The sequence below is a fragment of the Podarcis erhardii genome (genome assembly GCF_964252035.2).
Source record: "Podarcis erhardii genome assembly, chromosome: 5".
In the NCBI taxonomy this organism is placed as follows: domain Eukaryota; kingdom Metazoa; phylum Chordata; class Lepidosauria; order Squamata; family Lacertidae; genus Podarcis; species Podarcis erhardii.
Window position 1 is genome coordinate 27,086,204 of NC_138509.1, and position 19,039 is coordinate 27,105,242.

The 19,039-nt window shown below is 41.0% G+C and overlaps 1 protein-coding gene across 2 annotated transcripts in view; it reads left to right on the plus strand.

Annotated features, from left to right (window-relative positions):
* CABCOCO1 (ciliary associated calcium binding coiled-coil 1) overlaps positions 1-16,675 on the plus strand; it is a 54,676-nt gene extending 38,001 nt beyond the window's left edge. For both annotated transcript variants that reach the window (XM_081861265.1, XM_081861264.1), the window contains exons 6-8: positions 10,894-11,016; positions 12,119-12,253; positions 16,383-16,675. In XM_081861265.1, coding sequence (XP_081717391.1) covers positions 10,894-11,016; positions 12,119-12,253; positions 16,383-16,457 — 333 coding nt within the window. In that variant the 3' untranslated portion in view covers positions 16,458-16,675. The remainder of the gene's footprint in view (positions 1-10,893; positions 11,017-12,118; positions 12,254-16,382) is intronic.
* Positions 16,676-19,039: the final 2,364 nt, after the last annotated feature.

Below are 19,039 nucleotides of genomic sequence, written 5' to 3' on the forward strand. Positions count from 1 at the left end.
TTTCCTGAATTACATATTTTTTTGAAGGACAAGTGAGACCTGCAACAAAATGTTAAATGTGCGGAACATCCCTGTTTAGGACTCTAACCAACCAGCCATTCCCTTTTCCTTGGATATCCCATTCCTATCCCATTCACCTGCTTTTCTGTCTCCCTGCCCTCCTGGTCAGATTTGGCTTCTGAGCATGCTTAGTCCTCACTGGATTATGTTTGAAGCTTTTTCTTCCTTAGGATTTTCTCCCAGAGCTGTGTTTTCTTCTGGTCCTTCTGAAAAGCCTAGGGTGCTGTCAAGCCTCCCTCTTCAGCCTGGATTGTACCATTTTGGCTACATAAGAATCAGCAAACACTAGAAGAATAGCCTCTCTTTCATTCAGACATCCATATGAATGTAAAATTTCTTAAAAAATTAAAATCACAACTCCTGTCTTAATGTCATCCATGGTGTTGGTCAACGTAAATCTTAAATCCTTATCCTATTTGCTATGGAGGTGAAACTTGAAACATTGAGACTCATAACAGGCCTGCAGAGATTAGTCCGAATTAGTGAACATTTGGCTCCAAACAAAATGTCAAACAGAAAAATCTTTCAGCTGATGTTCCCTCCGGAAGAATGGGAAAAGAGTCACAAAGCAGAGAAGGTTGGACACAAGCATTCAAACTCTCTGTTTCCTCACCCATTCCCAATTGTATCTGAAGCTTCATACTGTTTTTCTGCAGCACAGAACCTTTTCTCATGAATCTCAGCTTGAGGTTAAACCCTTCATGATTATGGGGCTCTTGTTTAAACAAATGTCATCTCTCACGCTTTTAAGAAATGGAAATTAAATTACAGATGGCGAGGGATAAGGAGTAAAATGGCTGTGTTATGTAACAATTCACTTCAGGGGAAAACTGTTTGGTTGAAGATGGTTATTGTTTCTTCCCACTCTTAGTTAAACACATTTTAAACACCCTGATTTAATAACATGATTTGCTGGCAGTTTTCAAAGCAAGTCACAGTAGAAACTATTTCAAGCCCAACAACGCTTGGAAATAACACTTTCCGATGCTGTCTAAGGCCTAATAAAAACAACACTTCTGGCTTCTGAATATATCACAGTTCCCATTTTCCCAGTTTTGCAGCTTCTATGGCTTGCCTGGTCTGGGGAGTTAGTTTGATAAGTTTTCTGTTGTCCTGCCTTGTTTAGCACCATTTAACTGAATTTCATCCAACTCACATGTTGGTCTTGTTTGATCTAAAATTGTTTATAATAGAACACACAGCTGGTTTGATTCATGTGTTACACTGGAGGCCACTAGTTCCTTGAGAAAAGTGGTTCATTTTAGATCTTCAACTGTGATACGGCGCTAAGGCTTTCAAACATTTTGTTAGCGAGCTGGTTGGTTTTTAGAAAGAACCCCCACCCGGCCCCAGATGAGCTTATATTTCCCTTACTGTGATTTTACAAACACAAGTAACACATAATTGGTATAACAATGCAATGTGAATTTATGCCGTATTGCAGTAATTTTACCCTGGAGTTTATGGTTGCCAGATTCCCCCAGTGCTTTCACATTCATTGATGAATCGGGGTTGAGGCCATTGTGGTTTCTCCTGCCTGCCTTCCCCTTACCTGCTGTAATGAACAGGATTGCACATAACTTCTGACCAAGAATCTTGGGAACTGTAGTTTTCCCTACAGTTCCCAACACCCTTAACAGATTACAGTTCTCAGAATTATTTAGTGGAAGTAATGTGCTTTAAATGGACGGTGTGTATGTAGCTTCTATCTTCCAATGTTGTGTCCCTTGACTATTCCTGCTCTTGGTTTAAGGCACATTAAAATCTTCTTAAATATGAGGGAATAAATGGAGAATCCTGCCTGAATGCACAGCTTAGAGTACATTTAATTTACCTTTACTGTATTGATTTTTATTCTTTGGTAGTGGGGGTTCCCTTGACCTTTAAACCACACCACAGAAAATGTACAGTTTTTCAGCCTAGGCCTAGCCATGTTTATTCAGAAGTAAGTCCCATTTATTTCATTATCTTAATTCATTGGACCACAGAGATGTTCAGAGCCCTGTCAGCCTTATGATCCTATGATTATGTTTTTTGAAAAACTAGAGCAAGCGTCGTATCAGTCAACAGCTTGTCCTCTGTATTTTCCTTCAAGTGACTAATGAGCAAAATCCCATGTTATATATAAAGGGGATAAGAGACACAGCGGGAATAAACATATCAATCATGGGCAGCTTGTTCAGTCCTAAAAGCTACAGTGAGAAATCAGTCGAAAGAGAGGAGGACCTTGGTTAACTTTCATATTTTCTTTTCTTTTCTTTTTTTCCTTGCATGGACTACATCATCAAAGTAGATTCTAAGCTGCTGTTAAAAGGCATGTGACAATTACAGGTTTCCCAGAGAGGAATTGCCTGTTTGTAAGAAACATGAAAAACTTGCTACCTATGTCCAAGTATCATTATACATTGCAGGAGGGGAGAATTGAACCTGGCACAGGGCTGTATAGTTTTGCTATACAGTGGTACCTCAGGTTAAGTACTTAATACGTTCCGGAGGTCCGTACTTAACCTGAAACTGTTCTTAACCTGAAGCACCACTTTAGCTAATGGGGCCTCCTGTTGCTGCCGTGCCGCCTGAGCACAATTTCTGTTCTCATCCTGAAGCAAAGTTCTTAACCTGAAGCACTATTTCTGGGTTAGCGGAGTCTGTAACCTGAAGCGTATGTAACCCGAGGTACCACTGTAGTTTGAATTGTTAACCACCAATTTGGGCAAGGAAGGAGCAACTCAGTGCCTCAACAGTCCTGAAATGAATACAGTGATACCTCTGGTTACGTACTTAATTCATTCCGGAGGTCCGTTCTTAACCTGAAACTGTTCTTAACCTGAAGCACCACTTTAGCTAATGGGGCCTCCCGCTGCTGCCACGCCACCGGAGCACGATTTCTGTTCTCATCCTGAAGCAAAGTTCTTAATCCGAGGTAATATTTCTGGGTTAGCAGAGTCTGTAACCTGAAGCGTATGTAACCCGAGGTACCACTGTATAGATATTCTAAGCCTCCATCACACATTGTTGATGTACTTTAGTTGTGCAACCCTGGGGACCAAAAATAAGTATAAATTTGGAACATGGCTTTTTAAAAAAGACCCACCTAGCTCACAACAATGTTGTTGAAGAGGAAAGAAAGTGCAACTACATACAACTTATGTTCTCCTAAGTTTGGAATAACGTTCTTCAACCTTGGCTCCCCAGATGTTGTTGGACTCCTGGCAACATTCCCAGGCAGATTTGTTTAGCCATTGATCAGGGATTCCAGCAGACACTTGGGGCCCAGAGTTGAAGAACACTGATTCATGTGATAAGAAGCTTCCTTAAAGCTTTCCCCCTCACCTAATCACTGTAGATGCCACTGTAGAACCTGGGACCTGCAGAGAGCATGTCGTACCTCTGAGCTATGGCCCCATCCCAGATAGAACCATGAGTGTGCGGGCTGCAGTGGATGCTGTGTGGATACTTCTGGAGCACCTCCACCTGAGTGTTTGTTTGAATGAGGAGAAGGCGTTGGAATGCAGTGGCAGGAAGGAAGTCACATGGGATGGGGGATATTAGGGCAAATAATCCCTGTCCTGCTCATGCCATTGACTTCACTTCTCCACAGCTTGAGGCACAAGGTGTGGGGATTTAGACCATTTAGAAGGGTGCTGTTTCACTTTCAACATTCCAGAGCAGGGAAAGTGCATGCTAATAACCTAATTCTAATGATGCAGGCATGAAAACTAACAGTCGCTCAAACAATATCTAGTCAATTTTCTGATAAAGTGAATTTAGTGTTTCCTCCATTTTATGATTAAAGTGAGCTATGGTACGAGTTTATTTTTAAGTAGGTGTTAATTAAAAATATGGAAATAGGTTGGAACACATTGCTTTTCACAGGCAAGGAATAATCACAACCAATTTGTTCACACAATCGTGCCTGTTTGGGAATGTTTTTAAAAACGGCTTGAGTTTCCGCTTGGTTCTCTGTGTGCTTGTTTCCGCAGCGGAATATGATTCCAATAAAATCAGTAATTGAATTTGCAGTCCAAAGAATAAATGGTTATTTTAACAGAAAGTTGCACGCTTTGTGGAAAAGACTTAAGCTCTTTGTATATTGTATCTAATGGCAGAGGACACAACATTACTGCCTTTACGTCTCCTTACAACCCACACATTTAACTAAATGCATAGTATTTATAAAAGAAACTAGTACGGTTTTTGTATCTTTGAACAACTTTGTGTCCTGCTGTTTCTGGATTAAGACAAGTTTATTTTTAAATGCCAGTTACTTTGAACTAAAAAAAAAAGTGGTTCATACATAAGCTGGAAATGAGTTGGGTTTTGGCAGCCTTAGTATATGCCTGCAAGGACTCAAAAGAACTTTGATACACATTCTTCAATGGCCTCCACACTGTTAGCTGTTGTGCAGTATTTTGTCTCTGATGCATTCACTCTGTGACAGCTCTTCCACAAAGAGAGATGAGGTAACTGGAAATGACTTTTGAAACACGGGGTGATGGAGAAAGATGGGTTTTATAGAGTATTGTAGGGCAACACTAAGTATTTTTTCACACTGTTAGTCATTTAGGCTACCTTGGCGCTGTACATTTAAAGCAGTATGATACCAATTAAACAGCCATAGCTCCCTGCCCACCCCCTTGCAAAATATCCTTGGTCATAGGTGCCAAGAGTTTTTAGGAGATCCTTATTCTCATCACAGAGCTACAATCCCCAGAGTTCCCTGGGAAGGGGCAGGTGGCCCTATTTTCAGAAAGTTGGTTTGCCGTTCTGTTCTCCCTCAACAAAAATCTACAACTTGTCAGTCTGTCCCCCTCCTACCAACATCCCATCTAGTATTGTGGAGGGGGCTGGTTTATCTGGATAGGGGTCCAGTCTGTTTTCTGCTCCTTGGGGAGTGCTTTGTTATACTTGACAGCCAGTCATTGGGTACTCTAATGAAGTACTCGCTTCTCTGTGTTTACTTGCCACGCTTAGTCATGCTGGCCACATGACCTGAAAGCTGTACGCCGGCTCCCTCAGCCAATAAAGTGAGATGAGTGCCACAACCCCAGAGTCGGCCACAACTGGACCTAATGGTCAGGGGTCCCTTTACCTTTTTTATTGTGTTTTTTAAAAAGGAAAAAATACTTGTGGCCTCCATCTTTTTATGGCTACATGTGCCTGGTCAGAGATTTTGCTTTATTCCACATCAGCTGCCAGTGCTGAGATTAGCACGTATGCCTCTTGCAGAGATCCCTGCATGCTCACCTGTAGAGCATATGGCTGATGCTGGATTGGGAGGCCCTAGAAGGTAGAATATTCTTCAGGGGAAAGTGAGATGAAAAACGCTAGCATAAGGCAGCCATGGTGTTGATCTACATGGGATAAGGGTTGTGAAATTTGATGAGTCAGGAGGGAACTGATAACTGACGTATCTCAGTTATTTGGACCTTATTTTATGTTGCGTCATGCATTTTTAAAAACTGAGGTGTCAATATGTTGATGGGAATTGGTTGTTTTCTGCCAATAGTACTCTGACTGGTTGACTAAGTAGACAAATCAGCAGCATTCATTGGTGTAACAAGAAAATTATCTATGTTGACCTGCGGGAGAGTGTTTCAAAACTGTTTAATAGCTTGAATCTAACGGGAAATATTTGTGTGTTTTCTGTCAGCAATTTGTGGATTAAATGTAGAGGAGCTGAAACCATAAAGCATTGTGCTGCTGCTAAACATCACTTAAAAATTCCATGTTGATATTCATTAGTATAGATTACTGCGTTTCAGATGAATCTCATGTCCTTGAGGCCAAGTTGCTGCTAAAGTGATGCACAGCTTCCTAGATTGTCAGTATAATTCTGCCATTAAAATGTTTTGCTGTCCAATATATGCTGCATACTTGTAAAGTAGCTTTATGCAGATATTTTCATATTTATTAGAAGGACAGGGAAAGCCAGGGTGCACTGTATATAAAACACCATCCCAGGAGGAATAACAGATGGCCCATAGGCCCCACAGCTGGATGAAGGGGATGGTGTCTTCCAGATGTGTCCATTAGGTTCCCAGGCAACCCCACCACATGTGAAGCAGTGTCCCTTCTGCCTGTTTACACCTCCAGCAAGTGTTAGATCTCGTTTTATACATTTTGGATAGTTTGGTCCCGTGCCTCATTCTCTGTTTTTAAATGAACCCTAAAGACCTGGATACTTTATTCTGTTTTTAATTGAATAATGCTGCCCATCTACATTTTATGAACTGTAGTTTTAACTTTGGCTGATTTTTTTTTAATATTGAAATAAGAAGGTTTTGGCCTGTTCTTTTAATTAATAGTGTTTGATGTTTTTATTGTTTTGTGGCTTTTACTTGCAAACTGCCTTATTAAAAGTATTTTTGTACTGAAAGGCCCTATAAAAATGTTTTTTTAATCAATACAAAACATGGCTCAGTCATATTTTTTGTGGCCTCACAAGCTATCACCTAAGTCCTGGAGATCTCATTTTCCCTTTTTACAAGTTTCTTGCTTTCACTGTTTTGAAAGCAGCTTCAAAACATGATGGCGATGTGTTTGGAAGGCTCAAGTTATGCAATTATTTGGACCTCAGCCAAGGAGTACCATCTGGAGTCAATCGATAGGAGGCAAAATTTGGACATGAATCTAAGATACAGTTCAATTCAGGGAATAACATGCTTTCTGTCTACAGAACAAGAGCAGATTTTAATATTACACAAACAACTCCTTTGTAACCTATTAGTCATAGCACTTTACTCTTCAGTTAAACAAGCACAGGCACATCTAATGTGTGCTCTTTTTATTCCCCAAACCTGAAATGCACAGCTAAAGATGAGAGTATTGAGCGAGCTTTAGGCTTCCTTAATTTAGCTAAGTGATTCAGTTTACAAGCTTGCCTGTGTCAGTTCTGAGAAATGAGACATGTTTGGATATGCCTATGGTATGTTTGTGTCCCATACATGGTAGAGAATTTTGTGGACATGGCAAGCAAAAAAAGAGAGGAGGAATAGAAATTCAGTGTGATTCTGGTTTGGCCCAAACTCTAAGACAAGGATATAACTCCTAAAATGTGATTAAATATTTGGAGAGGTATGGCTAGATTTTATCACCACAGTTCTAATGTCATCCCTGCTGTTTGAACATTTCATTAATAACGTGTTCACAATATGGATGTAAACATGGGTGGGGGGGATTGAGGAGAGAGGAATGAGGGGAGCTTGTGCTGCAAATATCCACTCTTTTTAATGAAAAATTAAGCAGTATTAGATGATAGATTCAGATTTTCTGGAGGCATATTAGTAAAACATTCTGCCCTTGCTCTCACTCTTCATTTCCAGTTATTGCTCAAGTAGAATAGGTAGCTTTTTCTTCTTCTGCAAAGAAAAATGCTGCTGGAGTCTCCTGCGGTTGGAGTTAACTGTCAGAAATAAATAGCTGACTTTCATCTCTGTAATATTACATGAGCAGGCATTCTGTGCCGTGGCTAATGCTATGGAGCCATTTGTATGTTTTTCCACCAATCAGCTCTCCATTTATACAGCAGTAACTGTACCTTATGTATAGATAAAGGGTGCAATAATTTTCATATTAAGAGAACTTAAGTAGCAAAGCATCTGGGGGGACGTGGAGTTTTATACTGGTAGATTGCACAATGTTAATTTTGTAATAACTACCACATCTGCGCAACTCATTCCTTAGGCCTTCTTAGCAACCCCTTTCCATTCATTCTCCAGAATATTTGTTATTATTTATGCTGTTTTAATGTTGCCGTCTTGCACACTTTTGTTTAAAAAAAACAAAACAGCAAAGCTGCTGGACGTCAACCACAAACAGCATATGGCAAACACATGGTGGGAAGTGGATCTGTTGTACCACTTCCTATTCCCCCCCCCCCAATGAAAATTGAAAGCATATCTGGAGGCCAACTTTTAGACTGCAAGGCTGCACGCTAAAGAACCCACTTTAGGCACACGCCAGGGTTCTCGGCAGCAACTCGACTGCTGTTCTGCTTTGAAAGGTTCTTCAGACGTTTTCCCAGATTTTCGCTCTATAAGACGCACCTATAAGACCATAAGATGCACCTAGTTTTTGGAAGAGGAAAACAAGAAAAACAAAATTTTGAATCCCAGAAGCCAGGACAGCTAGTGGGATCACAGCGCAGCGATCCCGCTGGCTGTCCTGGCTTATGGGATAGCCGCGTGCAGCCTCTCTCTGGCAAGGGAAGCCTTCATCCCCTGCCCGGAAGAGGCTGCACACTGCTAAGGCTCCCCCAAGAGCCGCGCTCCATTTCAAGAGCGCACAGAGTGTGTGTGCGGCTCTTGGGGGCTTTTCCCCAAGCAGGGAGAAGGGCAGCTCCACACGGCTCTTTAAAGGGAACGCTGAGCAGAGCCTCCCGCCTGCATTTGCTCCATAAGACGCACACACATTTCCCCTTACTTTTTAGAGTACTTTTACTCTTTATAGAGCGAAAAATACGGTACATGACGAGGGAGGGCACTTCTAGAAAAGTTGGGTTGCACACACAGCGTTCTTCATGCGGTTTTCATAGCCTACCTCAAGGTAACAGGTGGGTAATAAATTGAGATGGTGAGAAACACTCTTGTGTGATGGACTTTCCTTCAAACCAGCTTCCATCCAATTAGAAAACAGAAGCCTCAATTAAGCAGAGGTGTGCACATTTCAGGCAGCCAGTGCGCATGTGCAGTTAACAGCCGTAGTGAAGTTCAGTGTGGGAAACAAATCATGTTTGGGGCATCGGGTGAAGACATCCCTGCCCCCTCTCTGGTCCATATAGCAATATAAAAAAGTGTCTTGGGCTGCAGGGGCTACCTCACCATGTTTCAAGCCGTTAATATGTACCTAGCCAGAGTGCCTTATAGAGTCCTGGTTCAAAATCCTTTTGCATCACTGCAGCCAAACTGCTGAGGATCTGACTTTGTAGAATGCCAAATCGTTACAAGACATAGGTTTGCATAATCACTACTTTATTCTTTTTAAACTTTTTTGTAATTCAAAGATGACACATTGCATAGGGAAGTGAAAAACATTCTAAGAAAATGTAAATGTTTTGTAACTTAGAAAAAATAACAATCCGGTTTTTTAAAATTTAAATTCATTTGTGGACCTAATTCCCTTGAAGCTTGTAGAAGCAAAACACCTTTATTCTACATTCTTAAGAAAGCTGTAAATTTTTTCCTTGGAAAAATTGCAACTTTAAAAAGAGGATTATAGTGCTGACCTTGTCTGCTCTATTTTTAAATAGATTTTACTGCATAATCATTGGTAATCGTATACATGAGGTTTTGTTTAAAAGAAACACAAAGGCTTAATTGTATTTTTTTAAAGGAAAGTATTGCATCAGAAGGATTCATTTAAATACATTTGGCTCTGGGCTCTCTTCACAATTCATTCATTCTGATTTTCCCCTGGACTTGTTAAGAATGCAAAATTTAGGAAGGACTGAGCCAAATAACGCTTTTTAGATCACTACATTCTGGCTTCAAAGCATAGTTCAGCTCAAAAACCTCTGTTACTAAAGAAAATACTTCATTTTAATTCTCTGTTTGCAGTTGCATTTTTTTAAAAAAGCTATTGTCTAAATGTTAGGGCTGTTGTGACTCACAAAAGCAGCTAGTTCTGGGATAATGTCAGTATAATTGGCTGTTTGAAAGGGCGACAGCAGCAGAGAAAATGCAGGGAGAGCCACTGTAGGTATACAGGTCACTGTAAAGACATGTGTATACATGCAAACATCTTAATGGCTAAGGCTTGAATAATTTTGAAATTCTGAATGGCCAGTAATGCATTTGTAGTGCGTCGTAAAGGCATTCAATAATATAGCCTGGGAGTCCCAACCCTTTTGATCCTAGGAGCAGATCTGAAAACTTAAGAAACTGCCATGGGCACCACAAAATGCCCATTTCGCAAAAGAAAAATTGGGAGTGCTCAGAACCCCCTCCCTGCAAACAGCAGGCAAAACACTGCACAAACTCCCCAAACAAAACATAAGAAAATAAAGTAGGCCAGTTGCACAAACAGACCAAAAATGCAATCCTACCCATCCAACAGTCTCAAGCCCCCTAATATAAAAAAGAATTGGGGGGCTAGGAGCCTGAGGCCCCCAAAGCACCACATTGGGGACCCTTGTCTAGCCAGCTTTTTCCAGCCCAGCAGCAAGTGATTGGAAAGGCTGTTTTTTTGCCCTTATAGCCAGTCAGCTTTTCTTTGCTTTACAGGAGAGAATCTTTCAGGTTTTCTTTTTTCCTTTATTTTATTTTTTTTAATCTTCCTTCCGTGTACAGGGAAAGATTGTTGGCCACAAATCACTGGCCTGGCAATGAAAGGGCAACTATCTTGTGCTACAAGAGCAGCACAGTAGTAGCAAAAAAGTTGTGTTGGTTTATGTACTGCACGCCAGCAGTTTGGGCTCTAGCATCATTCTGCAGACCAGGAATTGAAAACCACTCTTTTATAAACTAATAAAACTATGCCCTGATAAGGGCAGTCCTTTTCTATAATGTATATATATTAAACGGTAGTGATATCCATAATCACAGGTCCTTCTAATGGTGTAATATTCCATGCTAAGTAATTGAACAGAATTCAGCATCTGCTGACAGATGAATGCTTTTTCAGCTTTAAGGAGGACCCCTGGAAAAAACATACGACTAGAAATTAAATACAGATCCGGAAAGGATGACAGGAAACTGCCCAGTTCAGAGTACTTGGGAGAGTAACAAAAAGTGTTTTTGGTTAACAGCCTAAAGTGTGTTGAAAAACCCATCAGCGTATTATGAGCATTAAATACATCTTTGTTGTATAAGCTTTTTCGTTTTGTTTTCCAAACAGAATGTTGTAGAACTGGTCAAGCCCGCCGATAGCCCTTTCCCTGCTCCTTTGGAAGAAGGTTTGGCGAACGATATATATTCCAAATTTATAGCGCAGATCCCAGGTGAAGAGGATGCAACTAAGGTAAAGGAGAATTTTCCCATTAAAGCTATCTTGGTCAAGGAAATGATATGCTCCTTAATTATCCATCAAGGTGAGGCTTTTGGGAACTGCCGCCATATAAATTTTGCTGGTCTTCTAACACAGAAGCATAGAATTATAGAACTGGAAAGACCTTGAGGATCATTTAGTCCAAGTTCCTGTAATGCAGGAATATGCAACTGTCAAACCTGCAATCTTGGTGTTACCAGCACCATGTTCTAATCCAGTGTTTCCCAACCTTGTGCCTCCAGCTGTTTTTGGACTACAATTCCCATCATCCCTTGCCACTGGTCTTGCTAGTCAGGGATGATGGGAGTTGTAGTTCAAAAACAGCTGGAGGCACAAGGTTGGGAAACACTGTTCTAATCAACTGAGCTATCAAAAAAATTCAAGAGGAGCTGGTGTATTGCATATATTTTACTTTCTCTGCAGAAGCAGGCATAATTAAATGCAGTTTATAATTACACCCACTTTAAGATGAGAATTTGTTTCCTCTGTTACAGAGGTCCCCAGTGTGGTTCCCATGGAAACCCAGCACCCACAGAGTCCCCCCCCCCCAGCTGAAATCAGACTTGGAAGTAGTATTCTGCTTTTGGGTTGTGTTTGTGGCACTCCTCTAAGAAAGCAGTACTGCAAATAAATCTGTTTTCATTGATGAAATGTTGGGCACTGCGTTTGTTGAGTTTGTGCGCGCCATGATTTTGCAGGATGAGAGCAAATGCTTTGCAGGGTCACCAGTTTACAAGGACATGGCTAAGATTATCAGCTGCACATTTTGTGTCCAACTGCACACTAAAAAAAACAACCTGGTAGATAATAGAAAAGGTGGTGTGTGATGGTGCTCATCACAATTTCTCATGGGCCCAAAATATACTATACCAGCTGGTAGCAAGGTACTTGCTAGCTTTGAGGCTCTGCTCTTCTGCTCAGTTTCTTAAGTAATGTGACACCCTTCCGTCCACTGTCTAGGCCAAAACAAACTCCCAAGTTACCTCTTTTACGCCAATACTGTACAGCAATGCCGCTTTTGCATATGGTGCCGAAACGAACACCTTTCATCTAAGATTTCCTTCCACCCTGTTAGGAAATGGAGGGAGGCGTTCCTCTGGAAGAGGAGGCTGAAGCCGAAACCATTGTGGATCCTTTGACAGGTTACACCATCGAGGACGTTCAGATGGTACTGGGCCAGATCACCGGTGAAATGCTCAGCGGTATTCAGGTATTTCCGGAGGGGTGGCGATAGCACTCTGTTGCAGCAAAACACAACAAAGGATCTTGTGACTTTAAAAGTTTCTTACTGCAAAGAATTTTGTGGACTACAGTCCATTGGTTTGTGAAAACCTTATGCCGTAATAAATGTGTTAGTCTTCAGGGTGCCACAAGATTCTTTGCTGCTTTTATTCTGTATGCATGATGCATACAGAAATGTGCATTGATGCAGGATCCTGCACACAGCTCATTATAGACTCAAGTACAATACAGTGGTACCTTGGTTCTCAATCCGTTCTGGAAGTCCGTTCCAAAACCAAAGCATTTTTTGTTCATATTATTTAGTCCCTGCCCATTGACCTTAGAAATATACTATTTCTGTAATCCAAGCAATGCCTAAATTATTTGGAATTGCTTCTGCACTCAAGCCCTTTTGGATTGCTGGGACGTTTCTTTTCCGTAATTAGCTGGAAGCAGAATTAAAATAGAGGTCCTATATTATGATCCTTGTATAACGCTTACCCACAAGTTAGCCACATTCATCAGAGACACTTTCTAACATTAGAAATCCTGTCTGCAGGATTTGGCCTTTTCATTGTTTTGTGCTGATGGCTTCTGGGGATTAGTCTCTTAATTGCTCCAATATCAGTTCCTGTTCATGCCATAGGCAGAGTTTTAGTGACTTGTTGACCTGAATTTTTGGAAAAAATAATGCTGCCATTTTACTATTAAACATGAAAAGAAAAAATTAACATGAGAAACTCAGTAATTAAAGCCTTCAGATAATACTCTGCATGGAAACAGAAACTGAAAATGGAGCAATTAAAGACAGGCATTTCCCAGGGCCATTAAGAGCCTGTTAATCACTAATCCCTAGCTGTGATCAACAGGAAGTGACACAACAGGCAAGTCCTACAAACTTGAAACCTTTAATTAAAGGCACAGGAACTCAGGAAAGCTGGAATAGTGCTTTGTCTGTCCCCAGTGGGCAGGCTGGTGCTGCAGTTGCATTTTATTGCTAAAAACGTTTTCAAAAGTTACAAATCATAAAATATGCTGGAGGACAATACATAACAGCGAGGATTTGGCAGTGGTGTCCCCTGGATTCTTTACAAAAAGTAAGTGAACAAAGAATAGCAATTCCAGAAGAAAGGGCTGGAGTGGAATGCTAGATAATAATGCATAGGGTGAAAAGTATGTTTCATGCAGCAGCATACAATTTTCCAATATAGAAAATAAACAGGACTAAAGGTTGGTGTGTGGTTTGTTTCAGTCGTTAGTTTATTGTTTGGCAGATGCAAGGACAGAAGAACAAGGCAAATCAGGACTGCGCAGAGTAGGACCTACAAAGCTTTAACAAACCCCACCAGCCATGTGTTGTGGCCTACCAAGTACACAACAGCTCACCCACTGCTATTTTTTTGTCCTAGCTGGGCAGGAAAAACAGACAAGCCTATATATGGAGAAGTGCCCTCCATAGCTAGCAGGCAGCATCCAACATGATACATTGTAAGGTGTGTAGGTCTAGGTTAGATAGTACCATTCTGCGAGAGTCTGCATATTCAGCTTCAGGAATAACCATCATATGACTTCCTTGGTTTGTAAGTCTACTGTGTCATATAAAGACATTTGCATTCTTGCCCTCTCATGCAGCACTAGGAAGCAGTTGAAGGACAGTCAAGCTAACCTCACGTTTGTCCTCTTTTTCAATAATTGTATAGAAGAAACACAGTTCTCTTCAGTGGATTTGCAACCAACAGTTCCCCCTAATGCAAATCAGGGGTACTTAATAAAATCACTATAAACACATGCCTTTAGGATGGGCCTCTTCTTTCTCCCTTCCTCCCCATCTTTTGCCCCCGGCACTATTGTGAAAAGTCAGACAGCCCCCCCAAAAGTTACATTTAAAATAAAGCAATGTAGGTATTTTTATTTGCATGTCGGCAATTTGCAAAAATGTGTCAGTGGGCAAAATAAGATTTGGTTATTTTGATGTGTATCTATATAGTGCCTGCCATTACTTGAATATCTTGTGGTTTAATCCCAATACAAGGACTCTGACACTCTCTCTCTCTCTCTCTCTCTCTCTCTTTGCCCCACCCCCACCTTGGAACCAGTTTTAGACTTGGAACAATTAAGCTGCTATCCTGTTTGCACTTACTGGGGAGTGGTAGCATTGAACTCAGTGGTGCTTAGCCATGCATAGGATTGCAGTATTTTAAAAATGTTAAGTGTAAGACTCTCTGCTTCTATGGCCCAGCTATAGCTCTTTTCTCATCTCCCCTTCTCCCTGCTCTCTTCATCCTGTGTGAGCCATTTGCTTTTTGCCCTGTTTCTGGAGCTGCTGTCTTTCTCAGCATCCCCACATACGATAAGGAGAAGGAGAAGTTCATCCTGTGATCGCTATAAAAGTGAATCTCTGGAAATCCATCTGTATTGTTGTCTATAGCCGTGAACCATTTCATTGTAGTGGGTCTTTGTCCGATTGAACAGATAACCCTCCTGTCAAAATCAAGGAGAATACTCATCAAGCCTCAGGGATTTTGGATGTCGTCTTAGGGGCAAATTCAAGGTGCCCTTTTGTCTTTATGTTCCACTGTCTAACTCCCCCACTCCCTCCCTTCCTTTTTTATTCTGGAGGATTTTATTAATCTGGGCCACGTATGAGGAACATGATATGATTCTAATCTGTATTCCTTTTATTTAAGATGCATCTTCTGCCACCAAAAAGGGACCCAGAGCAGGGTGCAAACATTACACAGTCCATAAAGCCAACGATTAAAACAATTTTACAACCTAGTTTACATCTTTTGTTGAGGTTTGCTATTAACACTGTCTCTGAAACAAATCGTTTCAAATTTGGCTTATAAAAATACTGTGTGGTTTTAACTAGGATCCCTAGGGACCACCAATGGGGCTTCAAACTTAAATATCAGAAGAGCACCCTGAGGATCTCTTAACAGTGAAGGCATAACTAATCTGTGTTAAATTATTCTGTTCTTATGCACTCATGTTCAGAGACATGACAAGTATTTAACTGGGTGAGTACAAGGTCCTTTTTCGTCCATCATTTTTGTCAGAATCTCAGCAACCATTATACATGAGGCCTTCCACCAGAAATTGGCTAAAATGGGCCACAATATGCCTGTGCCATATTTAAAACACTGCCTACTAGTTCTCTTTCACAAAGTGATTTTTGAGCTAAATTCCGTTCCAGTTCACCAAGACTTCAACAACATCATTTTGAATTCAGCAGAGAATTTGGTATTAACTCTTAGATGCATTTAAACTATGTCTGAAGCAGCAGAGAGAGAAAACTGTTCTTTTTCTCTTGTATTCTGCCGCTTTGGGGGCTGCTTTTCTCAACCATATTCCCTCCACAAAAACAGGAAATTACAGAATGCACAAAAGTATACATTTCCTACAAAAGAGATACCCACATCCACCTATGTAAAAGGTTACATAAATTCCAAGGCCACTGATACATTCAGCCAGCATTTGTACAAAGTTGCAGAAACAAAAGAAAACGAAAGTGGCAGAAACATACGATCACTGTCAAGGAATATTTGTTGCCATCCTTGTGACATTGTTCTGAATACTGCAACGAAATCCAAGCATTCTGATGCTTGTTTGTATGATGTTCATTTGCAATGAAGCTTTAGTTGAGAGAGACAAGCAACATCTAGTAAAGTAGTTCTGGCTTCTTGTTGTGCACATTGCTTCATTACATTTCCAGTAATGCACTCTTAAGTGCAATAGATCTGCTCTAAAGATTAAACATCTGCTGTGAAGGGAGGGGAGAATGGAAAATAACTCAAATGCCAGAGGATTCCACCTCCTCTCACCAATTTAGATTTATTGGTAAAATTCATCTGAGAAGGCAAGGTTACTGGTGGGGTGAATTGAGAGATGGTGGTCACTTCCTGTTCATGACAAGCATATATAGTGCATTGAACTATGCACACAGTAATGAAATAAAGTATTGTTGTGCAAGTGCAGGCTGGGGCATTGTAACATCTGCAAAACAGGAAGATGTCCAAAGAATAATGTCTGCCTTTGCTATAGTGAAACCATGAAGACAATGTGCAGTAGCTGATAGCTCAGTTACATCTACTTCTTCTTTAAAATTGTCTTTACAGACTGAGATTAATGAAAGGCTACAGACGCAGCAAGAGGCCTATTCTGCAAGAATAGAAAAGCTGAAGAAGGCCTGAAAGAACTGAGCAAGCAGAGGGATGGTGGTGTCTTACACTTGCTATATAAAACACAGGACAGCAAGCCCTGTGATGTGTTTCTATTACCTACAGTCAGCATAATTGGGACGCTGTTTCATCATCCAGAAAGCACTGTTCTTTACCATAGCACATCTATTTTTATATTATTTGAGTGTTCTATGAAAAGATAAATAAAATTAAACTTTAATTTTCCTCTATTGAAGGTTGTGTTTGTTTGTTTGAATCTGAGAGTCATCAGGGTTGTGAAATTTTCCCCTATATGTGCTGGTGGAAGATATTCAGAACATCCAAGGGCATAAAAATATTGTAACCTTTCAGGGGATCATAAACAAGCAGCCTCTTACCTAGAATAGTTACGTCATCCCTTAGGGATGGATTGATCGGTCTGTTTCAGGCCCATGTAAGTTTTGCATGTAGCCAGTCATAAATCCATTCTGTCCCATTTTTCATTTATCTGTTTTAAAAAGAATGAGAACATGTTATTTAGAGCCATACTTTATGTCATTGGGTGCATTTCTAAACATTTTTTAAAATAAAATATGCTTTTTTAGTATTGTTTTTTGAGATAAGCACCCTATCATAAAATTCAGAGAAATCTGAAGGATAGTTAAGTTCCAGTGTTTGTACTAGTCTGGGAGGTACAAACAAGGTCAGTTAGGGCAATGAAGCAATATTGCAAATGTAGCCATAGCCTAGATCTGTATACAGTGGTGCCTCGCAAGACGAAATTAATCCGTTCCGTGAGGCTCTTTGTATAGCGGTTTTTTCTTCTTGCGAAGCAACCCCATTGACAGCTTAGCGGATTAGCACTATTAGCGGTTTAGCGGCTTTTAGCGGATCAGCTGATAAGCAGCTTATCAGCGGATCAGCTGATAAGCGGCTTAGGGCTTAGGAAAAGGGGGGGGAGGGAAAAAACCCCGCAGTCTTGCGAAGCAAGCCCATAGGGAAATTCGTTTTGCGAAGCGCCTCCAAAATGGAAAACCCTTTCGTCTAGCGGGTTTTCCGTCTTGCGAGGCGTTCGTCTTGCGGGGCACCACTGTAATAGTATTATGTTGTTGGCAAGTTTAATTTTCGGTCCTTTTCTTAATATTTCTTAGCATTTCTATTGCCAAACTCTCCTAAATCAATATTACCAGCTATTCAGACCGTTATGCACTATGCTTGAGATCATAATGCAAAGCCCATGTTTGTCTTTTTATGGACTAGGCCTGACTTTGATTTACTTTAGCGTACTCTGAAGATCAACTGATACCCCCTGCCACCTCCCAGGTTTTATGGAGGCCCTGGGAGCTCTATAAAACACTTTGAAGATGAAAAAAGTGCTATATAAGTGTGCAACGATGCTGATTTGTTCGAATTCACACATATGCTGGACATCTGTGCACTTAAAAATCGGCTAAGTGGAGCCCAAGTCCTGTATGATAAGAGGCCCACTGAAGTGAATAAAATTTAATTGTGTTGATTATATTAAGCACACTTGGGACTTGATTAGGGTCTTAATGGGAAATGGAAACAAGGGACAAAAACCAGCTGGAAAGAAAATGAGAATGCATTATAAATACACACGTAACGTTGAAGAGAAGGGTACCTTCTGGTTCATTGATATGTAGGTAGACTCAATTTGGCTGCTCTTTTAATGGCTTGCCACAAATGAGACACTTTTGAAAAGTTGTGTCAAGGGTAGTTGGTGCCTAATGACTCATTCAGACTTGCCAGTCACCGCCTGGTGTTGCAGCTTCACTGGTAAGTAAGATTAGGCATTCGCCAGGGTCCCAAGGTTTGTGAGGGACCACCACCCTGAAAGAGCCATCATTTGGACTTTGTATGGAGCACCCAAGAAAGCCTGAGGCAACATGAGAGAATTCCCCATCTGCATGTCCTACGTCTTCCAAGTTAAGGAGGCTGGGGTAAGGGTGGGGAGATCAATGAGGTTGCCCTGCTTGAAGAACTGGAGCCAGCACAAATCCCAGTGCAGTCACCTTGTCATAAACCTGCCAATATGAACTAACTTTTCCAAATGATCCAAGACTATTAAGACTATTAAGAGCTACAGTGGTCCATTGGCTCTCAAACTTAATCCATTCCAAGGTGCGGCTTCCGATTGGGTGCAGAAGCTTCCTGGACTCAATCAGAAGCTGCGGAAGCCATGTCGGACGTTTGGCTTCTGAAAAACGTTTGCAAGCCAGAACACACACTCCCGGGTTTGCGGCGTTCAGGAGCCAAGCCGTTCAACAACCAGGGTACCACTGTACTCTCTGAATTTCCTAACTTATCAGGTTGTTCCCTACCCCAACCTGCTATGTCAGGTTGATGGGGCAGGGGGATATCAAATATGCGTAATCCATATGTATTTCTTAATGAAGCAAAAGACTGTCCTGTATACAGCTAACAGAAATTCCACACTTCTTGTGCCACTGTCGTTCCCTTGAAGGCCATACTACTCTTAAAAGGAACAAGGTTTGTTTTGTTTTTTAAGGCTTGCAACCATAGTCTCCCAGTTCATGGTTTGTGAGTGTTTTGATTTGGTCCATTGGTTTGACCCCAAGCCCATGCAGCCTTAA